This window comes from Musca autumnalis, unplaced genomic scaffold (genome assembly GCF_047663935.1).
Source record: "Musca autumnalis isolate F117 unplaced genomic scaffold, ASM4766393v1 scaffold_5, whole genome shotgun sequence".
NCBI lineage: Eukaryota > Metazoa > Arthropoda > Insecta > Diptera > Muscidae > Musca > Musca autumnalis.
Window position 1 is genome coordinate 173,604,750 of NW_027412088.1, and position 26,815 is coordinate 173,631,564.

Genomic DNA, 26,815 nt, shown 5'->3' on the forward strand with positions numbered 1-26,815 from the left:
TCCAACTGATTTGGCTGTAGTTTGGCATTTTGAGTTCTGAGTATACCAAATACCTCCGTGCAAAAAATGATCAATATCGGTTTACGTTTAGGTATAGCCCCCATATAAACGTACATCCCGATTTTCGAAATTTTGACGATTTTACCCACATTTTCCAACCGATTTGACTGTAATTTTGCATTTTGAGTTCTGAGTGAGTAAAATACCTTCTTGCAAAAAATGTTCAATATAGGTCCAAGTTTAGGTATAGCTCCCATATGAACGTACCTCCAGATTTTCGGAATTTTGACGATTTTACAGGCGTTTTATAAGAGGAAAAACTTAGCGGATGGCAGATGGACTTTTTTTAATCGTAAACCAGAGACTTTCCCCTGCATTTAAAAAAATTGAGACTCAAAAATGCTACCAACATTAGTAAAACTCAACTTTAATTAACAGTAATTTATCAAAAATAGCAGAAAAAGTCATTTATAAAGAATTTATTTTTAATGAAATTAGAAAACGAATTATGAATTTCTTTTTTCGTAAAAACGTTGTCATTGCCATCACCTTCGAGTGTAAGTTTCATTTTAAAATTGCACATTTACCTCTCCAATTTTTTATAATTTTACTCATAACCTACGAATGCTTTGCGGATTTATTTTTCGTTTTTAAGGCCTCAAAATCAAAATTTTTTCGACTTAACTTGGTGTATAACCGCTGTAAATTTACAAAAAAAAAAAAAAAATGCTGGGTGTTAAAAATTTGATAAGTTTAGAGAATATTTATTTCAATTGTAATCAGATCTGTTGCCATCAATTTTTCGATTTTTTCCACCGGCAGGAACCACTGTGTAGCGGTAATTTGCCATTTGAGGTTCCTAGCGGTCAGAACACCTCTCATCTCAAAATTGTCAATGTTTTTGGTATAAGCCATGTAGAGTAACCTCCCGTTATTAGGTTTTTTGGGAATTCTATCCATATTTTTTTTTTTGACCGAACTACTGTAGTTTGACATTTGACCAAAAATTGTCAACATACATGCTTTCGTGTAGCTCTATGCTCCTATGCTATAGCTCCTGATTTTAGGTACTTTGACAATTTCAAATATTGCTCTGTTCCAGAATCTGCAAGAAGCCACTATTTTTTACTACGATAACATTTTTTCCTTTATGTTATCAGAATAAATAGTAAAAACTAACAGATTCTTGCAGTTATGGAACAGACCATATATGTATGTGTTTGCCGAACTATCTGTAATTTGACATTTGAAGTTCCCAATTGTCACAGAACTTTTCTACCATATAAAGGTGCCGCCCGATTGAAGACATCTTTAGATGCGTTTTTTACGTTAGTTAGTTATCCGTGGTCGCAAAATATTTTTGTCTAAAATTGTGGACAGGAAAGAAAATAATATTATAAAAGGCCCGGCCGAACTTAAATTTTTTTCCTTTTTTTGCTTTGCATGAATACCTCCTCGCCATCTGAAGATTTTTTGTATCCATTTCTTCTCGTCTTCTGTAAGAAAACCTATTTGTCTCTGGAGGAAGACTTTAAAATTGTCGGTGGAAAGACCTTGTAGTCTTGGGTAGTGAGACCTTCTGGTCTTTTGTAGGAAGGTCTTCTTTTCCTCTGTAGGAATAACTGCTGGCCTTTTGAAGGAAGTAGTTCTTCCCTGAGAATGTCTTCTGTAGGAACTCCTTCTGTTCCTCTGTAAAAGGACTGGTCTTTGGTACAGAATACCTACTGGTCTACTGCAGGAAAAGCTTCTTGTCTTCTCTAGGATAATATGTCTTCCTAGAGAAGACCTTCTTCTCTTCTTTATGACTTCCTTCTCGTCTTTTAGACAAAGAAAATTTGGTCTACTGTAAGAGCAACCTATGGTCGTTTGTAGGAATGAATTTTGGTCTTCTGTAAGAAGACCTTCTTTTCTCCTGTATGAATACTTTCTCCTCCTTCTCCTCTTCTGTGCAATCTCATTATGGTCTTCTGTCTCTAGTCTTTGTAAGAAGACCATCATAGATGACTTACCCAAACCAACCAACAAATATTTCTTCATATCCAATATTTATTTTTTATTTTTATAATTTTTAAATAAAAATTATTATTTTTTATTTCTACCGTTATTTCTTCTTCATTTTTCAGCAAAATTTCCCCATTTCACAACGAATTTCTTAACAAAATTTCACAGGATCCAACACAAACTTCTCGCCCAGCATAGGGTATAAGGATGCTGTCACTTTCTGCCAATACCAAACCGGGTGTCACGCTTCCACAGTGTTTAGCTCGACCAATGTACATGGGCTCACCGCTTTCCGTATAACCCGAATGCACAGCATTTGCTGGAATATGACCATTATAAACCTGAGCCCAGCTATATGTGGGACCCAACAACACTTCTATATTGGATTTACGAATTTCATTACCCTCACTGGCCACGTAGGCTTCACAACGATCGGGAATAAATTTAGCTGGTAACATTAGGCCATTGTGTTCGGCACGACCAACATAAATAAAGCTACCATCGCTGTCGTGACCAGCAACTACAGCATTTGCTGGAGCATATTCCAAATTTGATGACACCCATGTATCACGGGGTTCACGTACCAAAATTTCATATTGATCCAATCGAATTTCTTGGCCAGCATATGGGATGTAAAGGCAACCATGTGACGGATGAACTTTACCCACACTCAGACTACCGCAATGATGACCACGGCCAATATACAACGGTTCACCGTCACTACTATAACCGGTTATAACGGCATTTGGTGGCACCAGACCGTATTCACGTTGTACCCAACAATAGCCGGGTCCTTTTAGCACTTCGTAGTGATGTTTCGCATGTTCTTGGCCACCCCAGGCAACATAGGCGCATCCTTTGGTGGGTATAACTTTGGCAGTTCACCATTGTGTTCGGCTCGACCCACAAATATTGTCTCTTTATCAGTATCATAACCACCAACAACGGTGAATGATGGTAAGGAGCTATGTGCGGTAGAGCCAATCCAGATATCAGCTGCCAAGGTGGGAAAATACGATTTTAATAAATAATTCTTAACAATCCAAAGAGTTGAGATTTCTTACCCATTGCTCAAGTGCTTGTAAATTGGAGTCTTACTGTTTAAAAGCTCAAACTGTAATGCTTGGCCAATGAACACAAAAGGGCTTTAAATACCCTGTGAAAGGTTGAAAATAATAACTCGAGTCATTTCGAATACTGCATGCAATGCCGCAATGCCATTGGAAATTACAAAAAAAAAATGAATTAAAATACCTTTTGATTGTGGTGGAATGCGTAAGATCTCTTTGTAATAAATTTAATAAGTTTTATTTATTTCCGTATGTGGTGTGGTCTTCTATATGAGGTTGATATACCAACGAAAGACAAGTCAGTGTCTAACTCATGAGCAATGGTCCACGTGATTGTCAAGCGGGCACTGACCTAAACTATTAATAACAGCCGATACACGTGTGGATCCAAATTTAAGGACCGCAATCTGCGAATTTGCACCTAGACAAACCCTAAATGTGGCGCACTGTACTACAGTTCTACCATGATTTGTGGATTTGTAGTTAGTCTGAGGATAAAACATAAAATATCTATATATATAAAAGAGCTTAGTGATGAGTGAGTGAGTGAGTGACTGACTGGCATATCATCGCCCAGACGAAACCACTGAAGCTAGAAAGCTGAAATTTTGACTGTACGTTGCTGTTGGTGTGTAGACGTGAGATAAGGCTGGGTTTTTTGAAATTCGACCTAGAAGGGTACGAAAAGTACTAAAAGGTACTAAATATGGTACCCTTTGTATTAGGCAAACGGGAAGAGCTAGAATTCTGAAATTTGGAATGAGGGTAACTGATGGAGAGTTAGAAAGATGTACCAAAGGGTTTTTGGAAATTCGACCTCTAAGTGTACGAAAATGTCTAAAAGTTACAAAATTTAGTACCAGTTGTATATTTTGAACGGATTTAGCTAGAAACTTTGAATTTGGTATGTAAATGAAGGTTGGGAAGTGGTGTTTATAAAAGCAAATGGTTTAGGAAATTCATACTCATGTGTACGAAAAGTACTAAATGGTACTAAATTTAGTACAATTTGGATTTGGGTGAAAGGATACAGCTGGAAACGTGAAATTTGGAACTAAGATTACTGACGGAGTATGGGATTGAGATATGGGGGTGGTTTTGGAAATTCGTACTTATGTGTACGAAAAGTACTAAATGGTACTAAATTTAGTACAACTTGGATTTGGGTTAACGGATAGAGTTCGAAACCTGAAATTTGGAATTAAGATTACTGTTGGAGTATAGGATTGAGAAAGGTTTGGAAATTCGTACATATGTATGTGTATGAAAAGTACTAAATGGTACTATATTTAGTACAACTTGGATTTGGGTTAACGGAAATAGCTGGAAACCTGAAATTTGGAATTAAGATTACTGACGGAGTATAGGATTGAGATATGGGGGTAGTTTTGGAAATTCGAACTTATGTGTACGAAAAGTACTAAATGGTACTAAATTTAGTACAACTTGGATTTGGGTGAACGTATAAAGTTCGACACCTGAAATTAAGATTACTGTTGGAGTGTAGAATTGAGATAGGTTTGGAAATTCGTAAATTATGTGAACGAAAAGTAGTATATTTAGTACAACTTAGATTTGGGTTGTAAATGAAGGTTGGGAAGTGGTGTTTATAAAAGGAAGTAATAATAAATAATAAGTAATAAATAATAAATAATAAATAATAAATAATAAATAATAAATAATAAATAATAAATAATAAATAATAAATAATAAATAATAAATAATAAATAATAAATAATAAATAATAAATAATAAATAATAAATAATAAATAATAAATAATAAATAATAAATAATCTATATATATAAAAGAGCTTAGTGATGAGTGAGTGAGTGACTGACTGGCATATCATCGCCCAGACGAAACCGCTGAAGCTAGAAAGCTGAAATTTTGACTGTGCGTTGCTGCTGGTGTGTAGGTGTGAGATAAGGCTGGGTTTTAGGAAATTCGACCTAGAAGGGTACGAAAAGTACTAAAAGGTACTAAATATGGTACCCTTTGTATTAGGCAAACGGGAAGAGCTAGAATTCTGAAATTTGGAATGAGGGTAACTGATGGAGAGCTAGAAAGATGTACCAAATAGTTTTTGGAAATTCGACCTCTAAGTGTACGAAAAGTACTAAAAGTTGCAAAATTTAGTACCAGTTGTATATTTTGAACGGATTTAGCAAGAAACTTTGAATTTGGTATGCAAATGAAGGTTGGGAAGTTGTGTTTATAAAAGGAAATGGTTTAGGAAATTCGTACTCATGTGAAGAAAAGTACTAAATGGTACTAAATTTAGTACAATTTGGATTTGGGTGAAAGGATACAGCTGGAAACCTGAAATTTGGAACTAAGATTACTGACGGAGTATGGGATTGAGATATGGGGGTGGTTTTGGAAATTCGTACTTATGTGTACGAAAAGTACTAAATGGTACTAAATTTAGTACAACTTGGATTTGGGTTAACGGATAGAGTTCGAAACCTGAAATTTGGAATTAAGATTACTGTTGGAGTATAGGATTGAGAAAGGTTTGGAAATTCGTACATATGTATGTGTATGAAAAGTACTAAATGGTACTATATTTAGTACAACTTGGATTTGGGTTAACGGAAATAGCTGGAAACCTGAAATTTGGAATTAAGATTACTGACGGAGTATAGGATTGAGATATGGGGGTAGTTTTGGAAATTCGAACTTATGTGTACGAAAAGTACTAAATGGTACTAAATTTAGTACAACTTGGATTTGGGTGAACGTATAAAGTTCGACACCTGAAATTAAGATTACTGTTGGAGTGTAGAATTGAGATAGGTTTGGAAATTCGTAAATTATGTGAACGAAAAGTAGTATATTTAGTACAACTTAGATTTGGGTTGTAAATGAAGGTTGGGAAGTGGTGTTTATAAAAGGAAGTAATAATAAATAATAAGTAATAAATAATAAATAATAAATAATAAATAATAAATAATAAATAATAAATAATAAATAATAAATAATAAATAATAAATAATAAATAATAAATAATAAATAATAAATAATAAATAATAAATAATAAATAATAAATAATAAATAATAAATAATAAATAATAAATAATAAATAATAAATAATAAATAATAAATAATAAATAATAAATAATAAATAATAAATAATAAATAATAAATAATAAATAATAAATAATAAATAATAAATAATAAATAATAAATAATAAATAATAAATAATAAATAATAAATAATAAATAATAAATAATAAATAATAAATAATAAATAATAAATAATAAATAATAAATAATAAATAATAAATAATAAATAATAAATAATAAATAATAAATAATAAATAATAAATAATAAATAATAAATAATAAATAATAAATAATAAATAATAAATAATAAATAATAAATAATAAATAATAAATAATAAATAATAAATAATAAATAATAAATAATAAATAATAAATAATAAATAATAAATAATAAATAATAAATAATAAATAATAAATAATAAATAATAAATAATAAATAATAAATAATAAATAATAAATAATAAATAATAAATAATAAATAATAAATAATAAATAATAAATAATAAATAATAAATAATAAATAATAAATAATAAATAATAAATAATAAATAATAAATAATAAATAATAAATAATAAATAATAAATAATAAATAATAAATAATAAATAATAAATAATAAATAATAAATAATAAATAATAAATAATAAATAATAAATAATAAATAATAAATAATAAATAATAAATAATAAATAATAAATAATAAATAATAAATAATAAATAATAAATAATAAATAATAAATAATAAATAATAAATAATAAATAATAAATAATAAATAATAAATAATAAATAATAAATAATAAATAATAAATAATAAATAATAAATAATAAATAATAAATAATAAATAATAAATAATAAATAATAAATAATAAATAATAAATAATAAATAATAAATAATAAATAATAAATAATAAATAATAAATAATAAATAATAAATAATAAATAATAAATAATAAATAATAAATAATAAATAATAAATAATAAATAATAAATAATAAATAATAAATAATAAATAATAAATAATAAATAATAAATAATAAATAATAAATAATAAATAATAAATAATAAATAATAAATAATAAATAATAAATAATAAATAATAAATAATAAATAATAAATAATAAATAATAAATAATAAATAATAAATAATAAATAATAAATAATAAATAATAAATAATAAATAATAAATAATAAATAATAAATAATAAATAATAAATAATAAATAATAAATAATAAATAATAAATAATAAATAATAAATAATAAATAATAAATAATAAATAATAAATAATAAATAATAAATAATAAATAATAAATAATAAATAATAAATAATAAATAATAAATAATAAATAATAAATAATAAATAATAAATAATAAATAATAAATAATAAATAATAAATAATAAATAATAAATAATAAATAATAAATAATAAATAATAAATAATAAATAATAAATAATAAATAATAAATAATAAATAATAAATAATAAATAATCTATATATATAAAAGACCTTAGTGATGACTGAGTGAGTGAGTGAGTGAGTGACTGACTGGCATATCATCGCCCAGACGAAACCACTGAAGCTAGAAAGCTGAAATTTTGACTGTACGTTGCTGTTGGTGTGTAGACGTGAGATAAGGCTGGGTTTTTGGAAATTCGACCTAGAAGGGTACGAAAAGTACTAAAAGGTACTAAATATGGTACCCTTTGTATTAGGCAAACGGGAAGAGCTAGAATTCTGAAATTTGGAATGAGGGTAACTGACGGAGAGTTAGAAAGATGCACCAAAGGGTTTTTGGAAATTTGACCTCTAAGTGTACGAAAATGTCTAAAAGTTACCAAATTTAGTACCAGTTGTATATTTTGAACGGATTTAGCTAGAAACTTTGAATTTGGTATGTAAATGAAGGTTGGGAAGTGGTGTTTATAAAAGGAAATGGTTTAGGAAATTCATACTCAAGTGTACGAAAAGTACTAAATGGTACTAAATTTAGTACAATTTGGATTTGGGTGAAAGGATAGAGCTGGAAACTTGAAATTTGGAACTAAGATTACTGACGGAGTATAGGATTGAGATATGGGGGTGGTTTTGGAAATTCGTACTTATGTGTACGGAAAGTACTAAATGATACTTAATTTGGTACAACTTGGATTTGGGTTAACGGATAGAGTTCGAAACCTGAAATTTGGAATTAAGATTACTGTTGGAGTATAGGATTGAGATAGGTTTGGAAATTCGTACATATGTATGTGTATGAAAAGTACTAAATGGTACTAAATTTAGTACAACTTGGATTTGGGTTAACGGAAATAGCAGGAAACCTGAAATTTGGAATTAAGATTACTGACGGAGTATAGGATTGAGATATGGGGGTAGTTTTGGAAATTCGTAATTATGTGTACGAAAAGTACTAAATGGTACTAAATTTAGTACAACTTGGATTTGGGTGAAAGGATAAAGTTCGAAACCTGAAATTTGGAATTAATATTACTGTTGCAGTGTAGAATTGAGATATGTTTGGAAATTCGTACATGTGTATGTGTATGAAAAGTACTAAATGGTACTAAATTTAGTACAACTTGGACTTGGGTTAACGGAAATAGCTGGAAACCTGAAGTTTGGAATTAAGATTACTGACGGAGTATAGGATTGAGATATTGGGGTAGTTTTGGAAATTCGAACTTATGTATACCAAAAGTACTAAATGGTACAAAATTTAGTACAACTTGGATTTGGGTGAACGGATAAAGTTCGGCACCTGAAATTTGAAATAAAGATTACTGTTGGAGTGTAGAATTGAGATAGGTTTGGAAATTCGTATGTGAACGAAAAGTACTATATTTAGTACAACTTGGATTTGGGTTGTAAATGAAGGTTGGGAAGTAGTGTTTATAAAAGGTAATAATCTATACATATAAAAGAGTTTAGTGAGTGAGTGACTGAGTTACTGAGTGAGTGACTGACATATCATCGCCCAGACGAAACCGCTGAAGCTAGAAAGCTGAAATTTTGACTGTGGATTGCTGTCGCTGTGTAGGAGTGAGATAAGGCTGGGTTTTTGAAAATTCGACCTAGAAGGGTACGAAAAGTACTAAAAGGTACTAAATATGGTACCCTTTGTATTAGACAAAGGGGAAGAGCTAGAATTCTGAAATTTGGAATGAGGGTAACTGATGGAGAGTTAGAAAGATGTACGAAAGGGTTTTTTAAAATGCGACCTGTAAGTATACGAAAAGTACTAAATGTAGTACCAATTGTATATTTTGAAGGGATTTAGCTTGGAAACTTGGAATTTGGTATGGAAATCAAGGTTGGCAAGTGGTGTTTATAAAAGGAAATGGTTTTGGAAATTAGTACTCATGTGTATGAAAAGTTTAAAATGGTACTAAATTCAGTACAATTTGGATTTGGATGAACGGATATAGCTGGAAACCAGAAATTTGGAACTATGATTATTGTTAAAGTGTAAGAATGAGATATGGGTGTAGTTTTGTAAATTCGTACTTATGTCCACGAAAAGTACTAAATGGTACTAAATTTGATACAGCTTAGAGTTACGTAAACAGATAGAGCTGCAAACCTGAAATGTGGATTATTGAGGTTGTTTTGGACATTCGTACTTATGTGTACGAAAAGTACTAAATAGTACTAAATTTGGTACAATTTAGATTAGGATAAATGGATGGAGTCGGAATCCTAAAATTTGGAGTAGTGATTACTGTTGAAGTATAGGATTGTGGTAGTTTTGAAAATGTGTACTTATGTGTACAAAAAGAACTAAACTGTTCTAAATTTGGTACAATTTGGATTTGGGTGAACGGATAGAGCTGGAAACCTGATATTTGGAATTAGGATTACTGTTGAAGTGCAGGATTGAGTTATGTAGGTAGCTTTGCAAATTCGTGCTTATGTATACGAAAAGTAATAAAGTGTACTAAATTTGGTACAAATTGGATTTGGATTAATGGATAGAGGCGGAATCCTAAAATTTGGAATAGGGATTACTGTTAGAGTATAGAATTGTGGTAGTTTTGGAAATTCGTATTTATGTATTCGAAAAGTACTAAACTGTTCTAAATTTGGTACAATTTGGATTTGGGTGAACGGATAGAGCTGCAAACCGGAAATTTGGAATTACGATTACTGTTGTAGAGTAGGATTTAGTTATGGAAATAGTTTTGGAAAATTTTACTTATGTGTACGAAAAGTTCTAAGTGGTAATAAATTTTGTACAATTCGGATTAGTGTGAACAGATAGAGCTGGGAACCTAGAATTTGTAATAATAATTACTGTTTGAGTACAGGATTGAGGTAGTTTTGGAAATTCGTACTTATGTGTACGAAAAGTATCGTGAAATTTGGAATTATGATTACTTTTGCGCGGAGGATTGGGACAGATTTTGGAAATTCGTTCTTATGTGTGCAAAAATTATTTCTTTTTTATTCTGAACGTTTTAAAAAGTTCACTATTGTTTTACAAGAAGATATATTATCCCCTGTGAACAAAAGGGGCTAAATTAAAATGAGTAAAAAAATTACTGTTATATAGGGGCCATGTCAAACAAAGCGTGCGCATTAAGTAAGTGACTAAAGTTTTTCTACATGTTGGTATCACAAATGCCAAAATTACAGATACTTCGGTTGGAAAATGTGAATAAAATCTTCAAAATGCCCGTACCGTTCTAATAAAACATGGACTGGAATTTAAAATTGGTAGTTTTTGGAAATTCGAACTTAAGGTATATGAGCAGTACTTAAAAGAAATTAAATATCAATTAAAATAGGTATTAGTTCATCAAAAATTTCAGTGTCCACCATTTTCATATGAAATATTGTTTATTTGCATATTATTCCCTTTCCGCATACGAAGTAGCGGGCATTTTGCTAGTAAAATATAAACTATCTATACATATAAAAGAACTTAGTGAGTGAGTGAGTGACTGACATATCATCCCCCAAACGAAACCGCTAGAGCTAGAAAGATGAAATTTTGACTGTGGGTTGCTGTCGGTGCGTAGGTGAGATAAGGCTGGGTTTTTGGAAATTCGAACTGGAAGGGTACAAAAAGTAGTAAAAGGTACTAAATATTGTCCGTTTTGTATTAGGCAAACGGGAAGAGCTAGAATTCTGCAATTTGGAATGATGGTCACTGATAGATAGTTAGAAAGATGTACTACAGGAAAATTCGACCTATAAGTGTACAAAAAGTACTAAAAGTTACTAAATATTGCTACCAATTGTATATTTTGAAAGGATATAGCTAAAATCTTGACATTTGGTATGGGAATCAAGGTTGCGAAGTAATGCTGATATATGAAAAAGGTTTTGGAAATTCGTACCTATATGTACGAAAAGTACTAAATGATACTAAATTTAGTACAACTTGGATTTGGGTGAACGGAAACGTGAAATTTGGAGTTAAGATTACTGTTGGAGTATAGGATTGAGGTAGTTTTGGAAATTGGTACTTATGTGTACAAAAGGTACTAAATTTCGTACAATTTGGATTTTGAAGAATGTATGGAGCAGGAATCCTTTAATTTGTTATAAAGATTACTGTTGGGTTGTCGGATTGAGATATGGAGGTAGTTTTAGAACTTCATACTTATGTGTACGACAAGTACTAAATTTAGTACAATTTGGATTTATTTGATGTAATGATGAAATTTGGAATTAAGATTACTGTTGGAGTATGGAATTAAGGAAGTTTCAGAAATTCGTAATTATGTGCACGAAAAGTACTAAATGGTACTAAATATGATACAATTTGTATTTGTGAGAACGGATACAACTGGAATCCTGAAATTTGGAATTAAGATTACTGTTGGAGTATAGGATTGAGGTAGTTTCTGAAATTCGTACTTATGTGCACGAAAAGTATTAAATTTGGTACACTTTGGAGTTGGGTGAACGAATTGCGCTGGAATCTTGAAATTAAGACCTAAAATTAGTTTGTTATTGTGTAAAGGAAATATTAGGAGGAGATTTTAGAAATTCGTACTTATGTATATGAAAATTGTTTCAGGGGAAGCAGATAGAGCTGTAAATGGGAATTCAGGTTGGTATATAGGGTTGCTATAAGGAGGTAATTTTAAAGCTTATACCTACCTATGCGTACACGCAGAAAAATTTATGTTAGAAATATGTTTGGATCCAAACAAATATATGTTTGGGACCGGTTGCAAACAAATATATGTTTGGATCCAAACATAATATGTTTGGGTCCAAACAAATATATGTTTGCAACATTTTGTAACATATCTCAATTTGATATGTTTGTGTAAAACATATTTTTTATGTTAGAACATTTTTTTTCATGGGCGGAGAGAGGATGTTTGTCAACGAGAGTAATAACAGTGCTCTCGTGGCTGTCGAATGCTGTTTTATAATAAAGAGTTGTGTGTATTGTATAATACCAATGCTGAGCAAAATCGAGAGAGAGGCAAATTTAAGGGAGAATTAATATTTAATTTTTCTTGGTGTTTCATTACTTATTTCAACATTATTTAAACATTAATGCAAATTATTAAAAAATATAAATAAAAAATTGCATAAACTTTTAATTGTTTATAGTTCACAAAAAACTAAGAGTATGTTCTCACAATTTGGCTGTGTGCTAGCTCACAGGCGTGCTCACCCCTGATAATACAATCGATGCCAAATTGCGAGAGACTCATGTATTTTTTACACTTTTGTGTATGAGGCCGAGCATTTCTACCCAACAGTGGTATAATAGAAGACGTAGGAGCGAAGAAGGGGGCTTTGGTGGCATGTATGCGTCAAACTCGTGTGTTTCTTGTTTTGTTGTTGTTAACCAACTTAGCAGGCGACGAAGAAGAAAAGAAGAAATGATATGAATTATATTTTTTCTTTCTTCAGTGTTTTAGTTGCCTTTGTAGAGTCAAGACGGTAAAGTGAGTGAATAAATCAATGTTTTGTGTTTTCTTAAAGAAATTGTGCTTTTTAGTAAATTAAATGCCCAATACATTTCATAATTGAATCGGAAAGATGAATGGAATTATTTTATTGGACAAGGAAGAAATCGCATTTAATATTGGTAATTACATACATACTTATGTATATTTGAAATATGGCATATCCATATTTATTTATTACATTACATAATCATTTGATTCTAGATGCCGATTCCCCGCTGATGATTTCAACTATGAGGACAATTTGTTTTATTTCACAACTAAGGAGAAGCGTTCAACTACGTTTCTATATATTTTTGCTTTTTAAAAGTGTGACTATTTACAAATTATTTCAATCAGTTTTTCTTTTGTTAAAGTGTGTTATGTATTTCTTTGGAATTTTTTATGTACCTATGTGTTTGTTGTTCTTTTGCCATTCAATAAAAAAACACATTTGTATGTATACTATAGAGCAGGGGAAGGCATTGTGACTCACAAGAGAGCCCATGTGCTCTAAGTGAGCGTAAATTGGTTATCGAGCAACAACAAATTTACGCTCATTGAGAGCACAAGGGAGATCCACCTCACTCTGCTATAGAGATAGCCAGTGAGTTCTTACTGAGAGCAAGTGAGCACACATTTTAAAGTGTTTTACATTGAATTTTACGCTCCCTTGCTCTCAGTAAGCGCCCACTGCTGCATGTGTTTGTTCTTTTTTTGTGCCTTTTGGGTTTGTATTTGTTTGTACCCAAACATATATTATGTTTGCACCCAAACATAAAATTGTTTCCACCCAAACATATCTTTGTTTGCACCCAAACATATATATCTTTGCACCCAAACATAAATATCTTTGCACCCAAACATATATATGTTTCCACCCAAACATATACTTGTTTGCAGACCCAAACATATATTATGTTTGGGACTGTTACAAACATATATATGTTTGCTGCAAAGTATGTTTGGGACATATGTTAGAGAGGCCGTTTTTATTTTGCGTGTACCAGTTTGGTATTGCGTGTGAGAATAAATCTGAAATTATGTAATTTGGAATAAACACTAAGTGTACTACAAGTACTAAATATTACACTGTGCAACAAAATTCAATTTTTTTCAAAATGATGGGAAAAATCGTGTAGATTATGAAAGTAGAGCTAAAAATATGAGATACGTGTATCGGCGTTTTAAAAGTTTACGTCGGAAAGTAACCAAAATAGGCGGGGCAAGTTCCGCCCATTTTTGTTTTTTTCGAAATATTCGAGTTAAGATATCTTTGAATCCTTGCATTTTAGGTGTATAGTGTCTTTGGCAACTTTACAGAGGAGTATGTGGGCAATATTTTTGTTAAAAATTTTAACCCTCATGCGGTTCATCAAAGGGGTCTTTTTTGTCCTTTTTTCAAAAATCTTTCAAAAACTCATTAAAAATGTGATTGTACCAAATCCAAATATTCTACAAAATAGTTCGCCATAAAATTTTACTATAGGTCTCAGAATACACCAAATCTGTAACTCTTGTCTAATCGCCAGAAATCTCTAAAAATGAAAAACACGTTTTAGGGTTAAAGTCGGACTTCATCTGAATTTATTCAAAATTGTCCAACAAAACATAATTTTAGAGAGATAGTGTCAGAGACAAAAATATTCTTCGTCAAATTTCACTATGGGTCAGCAAAGAAATGAAATTTCTATTTATATTTTATATCATGAAAATATCAGTATCAATTTTGCTGAAAAAACATGAAAATATTTCCCAATTTTTTTGATGAAAATTTTTTCCTTCTTTTTTCGAGTTGGTACATAGAAGTAATATGAAACTTGGTTATAGGTGAAAAGTGTCAAAGGATGAAAAATTCTACACAAAATTTCACTATGAGTTTCAAAATAAACTATATATCTATGTATACTATTTCCTTAAAAAATTAGATTACAAATTTATATATATTTGGATCAAATTATATGTTTTAATTTTGGACTGTAAATTTTACATAATTCCACACTGGATCAAAATCTAGCAAAATCCTTTACTTTTTGGGAATATTGTTAAAGAAAGAAATGTTCCAAATGAAATTTCATTATGGGTCTCTGAATAAAAGAAATCTGTAACCATAGCATATAACATTCTTAGCAGCACTTGTTTTTGATATATATGTTTTAGGGCCATATTTCCCAATTTTCACACAGATTGTCGTTGTGATTGGATACTGTAAATATCATATTGATGGTTTTTCGTTGTGAATTCATACAGAAGATGTTGTACGTTCCATTCATAATGCTTTTGAAATATTTGTGGTGCATATATACATATTTGGAATATAAAAAACACACATTGGACCTGCCCAAATTGCGTATTTTTAGTACTTTCAACTTAAATTCCGTAATTTGGATAAGCAATTGGTTGTTTATATTGTAACTGAAAATACATTAGAGGTCTACGGCTATGGTCAAGTGAAAATATAGGTGTCATATGGGCTCTCACAGGGACAATTTGGTTTTGTCCAAAAAACTGCAATGATGGGGCTAACTCCTACTTTGGTGGCATTTACGGAATAAACCTTAGAAATTGACATAAATGACAATATCGTAACAAGGTTCGTTATGGTCATTCATGAAACAGCTATTTATGTCAAATGCTAGTATTAATTTCGTAAATGCCACCAAAGTAGGAGTTAGCCCCATCATTGTAGTTTTTGGACCACACCAAATTGTCCATGTGACACCTATATTTTCACTTGACCATAGCCGTAGACCTCTAATGTATTTTCAGTTACAATATAAACAACCAATTGCTTATCCAAACTACGGAATTTAAGTTGAAAGTACTAAAAATACGCAATTTGGGCAGGTCCAATGTGTGTTTTTTATATTCCAAATATGTATATATGCACCACAAATATTTCAAAAGCATTATGAATGGAACGTACAACATCTTCTTTATGCATTCACAACGAAAAACCATCAATATGATATTTACAGTATCCAATCACAACGACAATCTGTGTGAAAATTGGGAAATATGGCCCTAAAACATATATATCAAAAACAAGTGCTGCTAAGAATGTTATATGCTATGGTTACAGATTTCTTTTATTCAGAGATCCATAATGAAATTTCATTTGGAACATTTCTTTCTTTAACAATATTCCCAAAAAGTAAAGGATTTTGCTAGATTTTGATCCAGTGTGGAATTATGTAAAATTTACAGTCCAAAATTAAAACATATAATTTGATCCAAATATATATAAATTTGTAATCTAATTTTTTAAGGAAATAGTATACATAGATATATAGTTTATTTTGAAACTCATAGTGAAATTTTGTGTAGAATTTTTCATCCTTTGACACTTTTCACCTATAACCAAGTTTCATATTACTTCTATGTACCAACTCGAAAAAAGAAGGAAAAAATTTTCATCAAAAAAATTGGGAAATATTTTCATGTTTTTTCAGCAAAATTGATACTGATATTTTCATGATATAAAATATAAATAGAAATTTCATTTCTTTGGTGACCCATAGTGAAATTTGACGAAGAATATTTTTGTCTCTGACACCATCTCTCTAAAATTATGTTTTGTTGGACAATTTTGAATAAATTCAGATGAAGTCCGACTTTAACCCTAAAACGTGTTTTTCATTTTTAGAGATTTCTGGCGATTAGACAAGAGTTACAGATTTGGTGTATTCTGAGACCTATAGTAAAATTTTATGGCGAACTATTTTGTAGAATATTTGGATTTGGTATAATCACATTTTTAAGGAGTTTTTGAAAGATTTTTGAAAAAAGGACAAAAAAGACCCCTTTGATGAACCGCATGAGGGTTACAATTTTTAACAAAAATATTGCCCACATACTCCTCTGTAAAGTTGCCAAAGACACTATACACCTAAAATGCAAGGATTCAAAGATATCTTAACTCGAATATTTCGAAAAAAATAAAAATGGGCGGAACTTGCCCCGCCTATTTTGGTTACTTTCCGACGTAAACTTTTAAAACGCCGATACACGTATCTCATATTTTTAGCTCTACTTTCATAATCTACTCGATTTTCCTCGTCATTTTTTTTTGCAAAAACTGATAAATTTTAGATTAGGTACAGGGTTTGAAAAATTTTAGTATATTTTGCCATTGGTTTTATGTGGTGCGCACGACAGCTCTCGAAGAATCAACCTATTTAGTTTACATTTTAGGTCTCAAAAATTGTATCCAAACTTAGTTTAAGTTCGAAGATGGACCATATCGGTCTACATCTTCCGTTAGTTACCCCTACAAAAGTTCAAAATTTTTCGCTGATAGTTCCAGAAGGGACTAAGCGAATTGTTCCAAACTAGGGATTTGGAAATATTACTTACATGAATATATCAGGTTCGAATATGGGATAAGTAAAGCCTAACAGCTCTAATCGAACCGTTTTGAATTTGTGTGAAACATGTTCGCCTTGTGACCCCTTTTACGACGGTGCATTTTTTGGGGCAAGTCCATACTTCCTGAGACGACGCCAACTAAACTGACTAGTGCCTAAGATAATCCTCGAAGGGAGAACACGGTTTGGTCTTAATTTTGTACATCGTATTATTTCACAGAGATGTGGATTACGCCCGAATATGGACTACATCGGAACACTCCTTCGGGTGCCTCCTACACAAATTTTAGAAAGAGTGCCGTTTTGAGGACTCGTCTCGGATTGGTTCAATTTGTTTGCATTTATTTTTTGTCTTTGTGGCCCTTGTTACGATGGTAAATTTTTTTGGGGGTCAAAGTCCATTCATCTTGGGAAATTGACCCAAAATTTATGATTTGATTTTACAGTCGGCACAGCTGACTCACACTTTTAACTTGTTTTAATAATATGTAGCGAAAAAGGTCCGATCGTTCATTAAAAAATACGGAAAATAATACCTTACGTTTCCAGTAATGACGGCGTATATATGCATGTATTTTCTAAATCTCTGGTATGTTACCATGTATATCAACATATGTATGTATGACCGGACGGCTAAAATATGTCGCAATCATATAAAAGAAATTCCTTGGAAAATAGTGCCCAGGTGGTCGGCCCTGTCCGACTATAACCCTCTCTTACTTGTTTAAACCTTATAGTAGGTTCATTTGGAAAATGTAGACACATGTGAACATTTTTTTTACAAAATAGTTTTTATTAATTTAAATACCTTAAATGAATTGACAGCTGTTGATGTTTTGTGGTGAAATGAACCGATTTTTGGAAATTCGGACTAAAGGGGCACGACGAGTACTTAAATGAATCAAGTAAAGTATCAGTTTACAAGAAAATGTTCGTACCTCATATTGCTTATTCCCTTTCCGCATGCGAAGTAGCGGGCATTTTGCTAGTAAAATATAAAACATAAAATATAAAAAAACAAGTAAGAATGGCGTTAAGTTCGGCCGGGCCGAACTTGTTATACCCTCCACCACAAGTTGTATTGAAGTAAAATGGAATAATTTGTTTCCTTTCGTGTATGAAGAAGACTTAATACTAAATTTCAGCAATTTCGGTAAAACAGTGTGAGGCACCATTCTCTGGGGGCTATTTCAAAACGTCGATCTATACCGACAAATTTCTTACGGAAAGTTTTTAGGCTCAAAGAAGACTAAATACCAAATTTCCTATATTTCGGTAAGAGAATGTGGCTAAAACTAAAAAAAAAAATACCGAAAATCAAGAAGTACGCTTCTATGGGGATATAGGAAGACGTGGACCTATACTGATAATACTCTTCTGGAATATTTTATAACTCTTGGAAGACGAAATAACGAATTTCGGCCATTTCGGTTGGATATTGACGTCGCAATCTTCAGTATTACGAAAATCGGGAGGTACCGTTCTATGGGGACTATATCGAAACGTGGACCTATACCGACGAATTTTAGTCCGAAATGGGGCAATATGAAAGCGTGGACCTGTTCAGACATATTTCTGGCGAACAGTTTTATATCACATTGAAGACTAAATACCAAATTTCAGCCATTTCGGTGGAATATTGAGGCCACAACCTTCAAAATACCGAAAATTGGGAGGTACCGTTCTATGGGGGCTATATGAAGGCATGGACCGATACCGACAAAGTTCTAGGGGAAAGTTTTATATCACCAACGTAGACTAAGTACCAAATTTCAGCCATTTCGGTGTGATAATGAAGCTAAAACCTTCAAAATACCGAAAATCGGGAGGTACCGTTCTATGGGGGCTATATCAAAACGTGGACCGATTTTCAATACCAACCATCTTGCATGTAATGAAAACTTCTGTACAAAATTTTGACTCTCTATCTTTAAAATTGCGAGCTGCATCTTGATTTCAACAGACAGACGGACTGACGGACGGACAGACGGACATGGTCAAATCGACATAGAATTTTATGCTGATCAATAATATATATACTTTATAGGGTCTCCGACGAATATATCGATGTGTTACAAACGGAATGACAAATTTAATTATACCCTCCATATGGGTATAAAAATATGAAATATAATATATAAAATGTAAAATATAAAATATAAAAATATAAAATATAGAATAAAAAATATAAAAAAATATAAAAATATAAATATAAAAAATACAAAAATAACATATAAAATATTAAATATGTAATATAAAAAATATATAATAAAAACTATAAATATAAAGTTAAGTTCGGCCGGGCCGAACTTATTACACCCTCCACCACAAGTTGTATTGAAGTAAAATGGACTAATTAGTTTCCTTTCGTGTATGAAGAAGACTTATGGGGGCTATTTCAAAACGTCGATTTAAACCGACAAATTTCTTACGGATAGTTTTTAGGCTCAAAGAAGACTAAACACAAATTTTCTATATTTCGGTAAGAGAATGTGGCTAAAACTTAAAAAATACCGAAAATCAAAAAGTACGCTTCTATGGGGATATAGGAAGACGTGGACCTATACTGATAATACTCTTCTGGAATATTTTATAACTCTTGGAAGACTAAATAACGAATTTCAGCCATTTCGGTGGGATATTGACGTCACAATCTTCAGTATTATGAAAATCGGGAGGTAACGTTCTAAGGGGGCTATATCGAAACGTGGACCTATACCGACGAATTTTAGTCGGAAATGGTGCAATATGAAAGCGTGGGCCTGTACAGAAAAATTTCTGGCGAATAGTTTTATATCACATTGAAGACTAAATACCAAATTTCAGCCATTTCGGTGGAATATTGAGGCCACAACCTTAAAAATATGGAAAATCTGGAGGTACCTTTCCATGGGGGCTATACCGAAAAATTTAAAGGGGAAGTTTGAGTACCCCCAACGAAGTCTACATACCAAATTTCAGCCATTTGGGTGGAATATTGAGGCCACAATGTTCAAAATACCGAAACTCGGGAGGTACCGTTCTATGGGGGCTATATGAACGCATGGACCGATACCGACAAAGTTCTGCGGGATAGTTTTATACCACCAACGTAGACTAAGTACCAAATTTCAGCCACTTCTGTGTTAAAATGAAGCTAAAACCTTCAAAATACCGAAAATCGGGAGGTACCGTTCTATGGGGGCTATATGAAGGCGTGGACCGATATCGACAAAATTCTGGGTGGAAAGTTTTATACCCCTAAGGAAGACTACGTACCAAATTTCAGCCATTTTGGTAGGATAATGAAGCTAAAACCTTAAAAATACCGAAAACCAGGAGGTACCGTTCTATGGGGGCTATATCAAAACGTGGACCGCTATATCCCATTTCCAATACCAATCATCCTGCAAGTAATAAAAACTTCTGTACCAAATATTGACTCTCTATCTTTAAAATTTGCGAGGTGTATCTTGATTTCAACAGACAGACGGACGGACGGGCGGACAGACGGACATGGTTAAATCGACATAGAATTTTATGCTGATCAATAACGGAATGACAAATTTAATTATACCCTCCCTATGGTGGAGGGTATAACGAAAACTTCAAAGTACCTGAAAACGGGCGGTATCTTTATATGGGGGCTATACCAAAACGTGGACGTGGAATTTTTTATAAAATGTTTTTTGACCTACAGAGACCCTAAATGTCAAATTGTATCTAATCCGGTCTGAAAATATAGCGAAAAACAAGAAAAAACTTCAAATCGGGAGGAACCGTTATATGAGGGCTATAGCAAAACTTGGACCTATACCCATATTTTTTTGTAGATGTGTATTTTGACCTCCATGTATCCTAAATGCCAATTATATCTAATTCGGTCTGCAAATGTTGCATAAAAACTCAAAATACCTCAAATCGGGTGGTACCGTTATATGGGGGCTATACCAAAACTTGGATCTATATACATAATTCTTTGTAGACATGTTGTTGGGCCTCCAGGAACCCTAAATGCCAATTATAGCTAATTCGGTCTGCAAATGTGGCAAAAAAAAAAAACGTGAAAATACCTCAAATCGGGAGGTACCGTTACATGGGGGCTATATCAATACTTGGACCTATATACATGATTTTTTATAGATATCTTGTTTGCCTTCCAGGAACCCTAAAAGGCAAATTATAGCTAATTCGGTCTGCAAATGTGGCGAAGAACGTGAAAATTCCTCAAATCGGGAGGTACCGTTATATGGGGGCTATACCAAAACTTGGTCCTATATACATAATTTTTTGTAGATATGTTTCTTGGCCTCCTGGAACCCTAAGTGCCAAATTATAGCTAATTTGTTCTGCAAATGTGGCGAAAAACGTGAAAATACCTCAAATCCGGAGGTATCGTTATATGGGGTGCTATACCAAAGAGTGGACGATATAGCCCATCTTCTTGCAAAATGTCAGCACTCTATCTCAATTATTGCGTACGCTAGAGTGATTACAACAGACGGACAGACGGACGGACGGACGGACGGACGGACATGGCTAGATCGTCTTAGAATTTTATCCTGATCAAGTATATATACTTTAGAGGGTCGCAAATGATTAGTTCGTTGTGTTACAAACGGAATGACAAACTTAATATACTCTCCATACTATGGTGGAGGGTATAAAAATACAAAAATAACATACATATAAAGTATTAAATATGTAATACTAGTGGACCCGGCGAACTTCGTCTCGCAGTCTGTTAGGCATTGCAAAAAAATTCATACGATTGATTGAAAAAATGGTATCCAGCTAAGAGATATGTATAACACATCAACCTCTAAGAGACAGTTCGTTTCGTTCACTGCTTAGGCTTACAGCATCAGACATATTAGATCCCAGCAAAATGTTCGATGCCAAAGATGCCATTCAATCATGGGTGCAAGTGATCTGGCACGTCATCTTTTTAGATGCTATTCATTTTTGGATCCAAAGCATGTCATTTACACCAATGCTTTGACATATCATTTTCACCAATGCTTTAGCATGTCATTTTAACCAACCCTTTGCAATGACATTATCATTACGACGAGAGTTTTAACAACTTCGGTTGTGATTTCGACTCTCCGACAACATCAAGCCTATTGTAAATAATTAATCTTATATATTTAGAAAAATGTGTATAAATAAAAACACAAAATTCATCTCTATTGGATCGATGGAATGGGTTCAAATGCTGATGAAAAGATCGGATCTTTCACGACTTCCTTTGCATTGGTTCAAATGCTGATGAAAAGATCGGATCTTTTACGACTTCGTTTGAACTTTGCTGGGATGTGGTTAAATAACTTTCGGTATTCGGAAACTCAAATTTATACGTACCGTATTGCGTATTTATTTCCATGTACGATTTACATTTGTAAAGAAATTGTAAAACTCAATTGGACAGTTAATGCAAATTTCTATCACCATTCACTACCAATCGATAGAGTTCCGCTTAAAGCAAACTCAAGCAATTTTTGCTAATGTGGGTAGCTATTGGGTCCGGGATTTTATTAAAGGTGTGGATCCTTTTTCATTGAGATTAATTTATAGAACTTCAATTAAGGAATTGTTAGAGGATTACATTTTCATTCGTGAGTTCCAGCAGGCCATTAACTCACTCCGAATAACGCAATTTTAAATAACCCAACGTATAAAATATGTCTATGATGGGGAATGTTGTGACTCTTATTTTTTGTTGGCATAGGCAATCGCCAAAATTAAATTATCCACTGATGCTGTAAATCCAGTAGTTGGCCCAATAAACTGGTAGAATTTAAAGAGAAGGGTGTGAACAGTAAGTAGTCAGTTGTGCAAACGTAATAAAACTCGGTTCATACCGCCATTTGGTGCATTTCTTCCTGAGCTTTGGAGAACGTTGAAATTTTGACTGCAGGCATTTTAAATGCGACCGGAAAGATAATGACATAAGTAAATTACAGTCAAATATTTATGGGAATACAAAGCTTTAAAAATTTCCGTGGTTACTTACATAGGTTGTCCGAAGCAAAACATTTCGAATAAGCCGCACTAAGAATAAAATTTCAACCCCTTCTGTTTCTTGGTATCATTCAATCTAATTTTAAATATTAGGCTTTTCGATATCGTTGACCACTTACTCATTCTTTTAGAGTATTGGCCTTCCCGCTCTGCGCTCCGCCAACATTTTCATGTTACAAACACATCACATTCTGCCTAATTTTCATTACGTACGTACTATTATACAACAAAACGTCTTAATAAAATGAGCACCGAAATCTCTTTGCCTTTTAAAATAGGTTGAACCGCTGAAAACGCTTATATTCTTTTGAATAAAGTCTTCTTTAATTTTCGTTGTTAATTTTCATAAGGAATGTTGTTTTTTTTTTAAATCATTTTTTCAAATATATTGTCAATAAAAATATCTACAGAACTTTCAAAACGTCATTTACTATTGGTGTCACGATATACTCCAAACGCAAAAGCTCGATAGAAATGTGTGGGAAAATTGACTTTCTTCAAAAAATATTTTTGCAAATTTTTGGCAGATTTTCGCGATTTTTTTTAGGTTTTATCCTTTTCTGTCATGAGACCATTCCGAATTGGTGTGAATTGTCAAAATCTGTGCAGCGGTTCTTGAGTTATAAGCGTAGTAACTTACATTATTTGCTTTTATTATATAGAAGATAAACATGTAAAAAAGTATCAGTCGGCTTTGCCGACAGAGATATACCCTCAGCCTGTGATATACCCTGGCCATGCGTTCCAGCCACTACATATGCTGCCATAGGGATTTTTTACACTTTTCGTTCTATTTTCTCAAGAAGTATGAACTTGCCCCTTACAAAAATGTTACCGCCGTAATGGAGACAGCGAATGCAAGTTGCTTCAACAACAAGTAAGAAAGTGTCAGTCGGATTTCCCGACAGATATATACCCTCAGCCAATGTGAAGTGAAACTTTCACCTACGGACAGATCGAATGTATTTTATGGCCCTTTTTGAACATTTGAACTTGCCGATAAAAATGTGGATTAGGATTTAACTGCACTAAGACACGAATGGTGAACTTTTGTGGGGGAGGTACCCTCGGGAGGACCGATATGGGCCATTTTAGAAGCTAAACTAAATTTTGACAAAATATTAGAAGATCCAAAGTTTGGACCAAATTGGTTGCCCCATACAAGTGATATCGTCCTAGCATTTTAGTTACATTTTTTAAATATTGGGGAGAAGTACCGGAAGTTGTGGAGCGGTATTGCCCCATGAAACTAAGTTTTGATATAATACGACGAAGACCAAATGTTGTACCAAATCGGTTGAACAGTTCGAGAGATATCCGTCCGCCACATATGGTAACATAGGATTTTTTACACCTTTAGGGCTGTTTTCCCAAGAAATATTGACTTGCCCCTGAAAAACCTTTTACTGTCGTAATGGAGGTAGCAAATGCAAATCGCTTCAACAAAAATCAAAGTTATTCGAGAGCAGGTCTTGAAGTGAACTTATCCGAAATTTTGTGCGAGAGATAAGAGAAGGAGGAGACAAATATAGTCCATATTCGAACCTGCTTTATATCTGGCAGATATATTAGGATGTGCAAAGTATGGACCAAATCGATCAATCCCTTCAAGAGTTACAGTGCGCACAATTATTCCGAACATTTTTGAACTTTTGTATAGGAGGTACCTGAAAGAGTGGCTTATCTTTGAACTTAAACTATATTTTCACAAAATATTATGAAGGCCAAATTATAGACCGATCGGCAGAACCTTTCGAGAGTTATCTTGAGCTTCAACAACTACACACGGCGTCACAATGGGTTTTTGTACCATTCAGGCTATTTTCTCAGGATGTATGGAGCTGCCCCTGATGAAACTTGTACATTCGTATGGGGGGAAGTGAATACAAGTTGCTACAACAAAAACAGAAGTGATTCAAGAACAGGTCCTAAACTGAACTTCTCCGAAATTTTGTGTGGGAGGTACCCAAAGTAGTGAACCGATTATGTCCATATTGGAACCTCATCTAAGTCTAGTAGAAATTCCACGATGTGCGGAGTATGAACCAAATCTGATACTCCCTTTAAGAGTAATCGGGCGCACAAATTTTCACAACATTTTCAAACTTTTGTGGGGGAGGTGCCGGAAGGAGTGGACCGACATAACCCATATTCGAACATAAACTAAGTTTGGACGAAATATTGTGAAAGCCATATTTTGGACCGAATTGGTTGATCCGTTCGAGGATTATCGTGAGCACCAGCCAGCTAGACAGACAGACGGACGGACGGACATTGCTTAATCGACTCCAAATTGTCTAAAACATATTTCGTCCAAACATACTTGGGGTCTAAAACCATTATTGCGATGAGGCACATTTTATGAAAGTGTATATACCCTCGTTAGCATAAATGCTGATGGTATAAAAATATATGATATAAACTATAAAATATAACATATAAAATATATAAAAAAGGAAAATGTGAAATATAAAATATAACATGTAAAATAAAGAATGTAATTTTTTTCTATTAACAAATATTTTCCTAGTAATATGTTAATTGTTTATCTTATCGCTTATTCTTCAAATTTATATGGGTGACTCATTTGCGAGAATTACACACAAATCTTCAAGTATGTATATTAACATACGCTCTTATTGACAGCGTCATGTTATTCAACTGGAAAGAGATAAGGAATGTTTGACTGACTTTGTGACATATTGTGAATTAAGTCAATGAATCATAGGGGGAATTCCATGAGAAAAGTCATCGTCCGATGAATCTTTCCTATAGGAAAAGTCCTCTCTCATAACTTTTTTTTATAGAAAAATCATCTTTGATGACATTTGTTATAAGAAGTTTTTGATAATAAAAATAATTGTCCGATGAACTTTTCAATATAGGAAAATTGAACTCCAATGAACTTTTCTGTAACAAATTCCGCCGATTTTTTCTGTAAGAAAAGTCAACTCCGAGGAATTTTTCTATAAAAAAAAGAAGAATATAAAGAACAACAAATTTGAAACATCAAGTGTACAATGTGCTACATCTATGACGTCACCCAGGCCAATATTGTGTGATTCCAATATAAATATATTTTTTAACGTTTTCTAGAATGTTTGTCCTTTCAGTCATTAGACCATAAATCATTTTCTAGATAAATAATAATAATAAAAAAAATCAAAAATAGTAATTCACAATGTGTTCATGATTTGTAATTGTTTTTATTTTTTTTTTAAATAAATACCATGAATGTTTGATGTTATTATTAACTAACTGCAGAGATAAGAAATGTAGTTGAAACACATACACAACGAATTATGGATATCTGCATACAGTTCGTTCCACCTTTGGTAGATAAATAAAATCCCCCACTTCCATCAAATCAATACCCAGACTTCATTTTATTGA

The 26,815-nt window shown here is 32.3% G+C and overlaps 1 protein-coding gene and 1 long non-coding RNA gene across 2 annotated transcripts; both read right to left on the reverse strand.

The window, feature by feature from the left end:
• Positions 1-2,038: 2,038 nt before the first annotated feature.
• Positions 2,039-2,882, reverse strand: LOC141386840 (uncharacterized; the record flags this gene model as incomplete). The annotated part of the gene is made up of 1 exon (XM_073955748.1): positions 2,039-2,882. A coding segment is annotated over one exon (744 nt), but the record flags the coding sequence as incomplete, so codon positions are not given.
• Positions 2,883-23,030: 20,148 nt separating this feature from the next.
• On the reverse strand, positions 23,031-23,761 carry LOC141387799 (uncharacterized). Its single transcript, XR_012408643.1, has 3 exons — positions 23,415-23,761; positions 23,263-23,312; positions 23,031-23,188 (listed from the first exon to the last, which is right to left on the reverse strand). It is a non-coding gene; the product is annotated as an uncharacterized lncRNA (long non-coding RNA).
• Between the last annotated feature and the right edge of the window lie 3,054 nt (positions 23,762-26,815).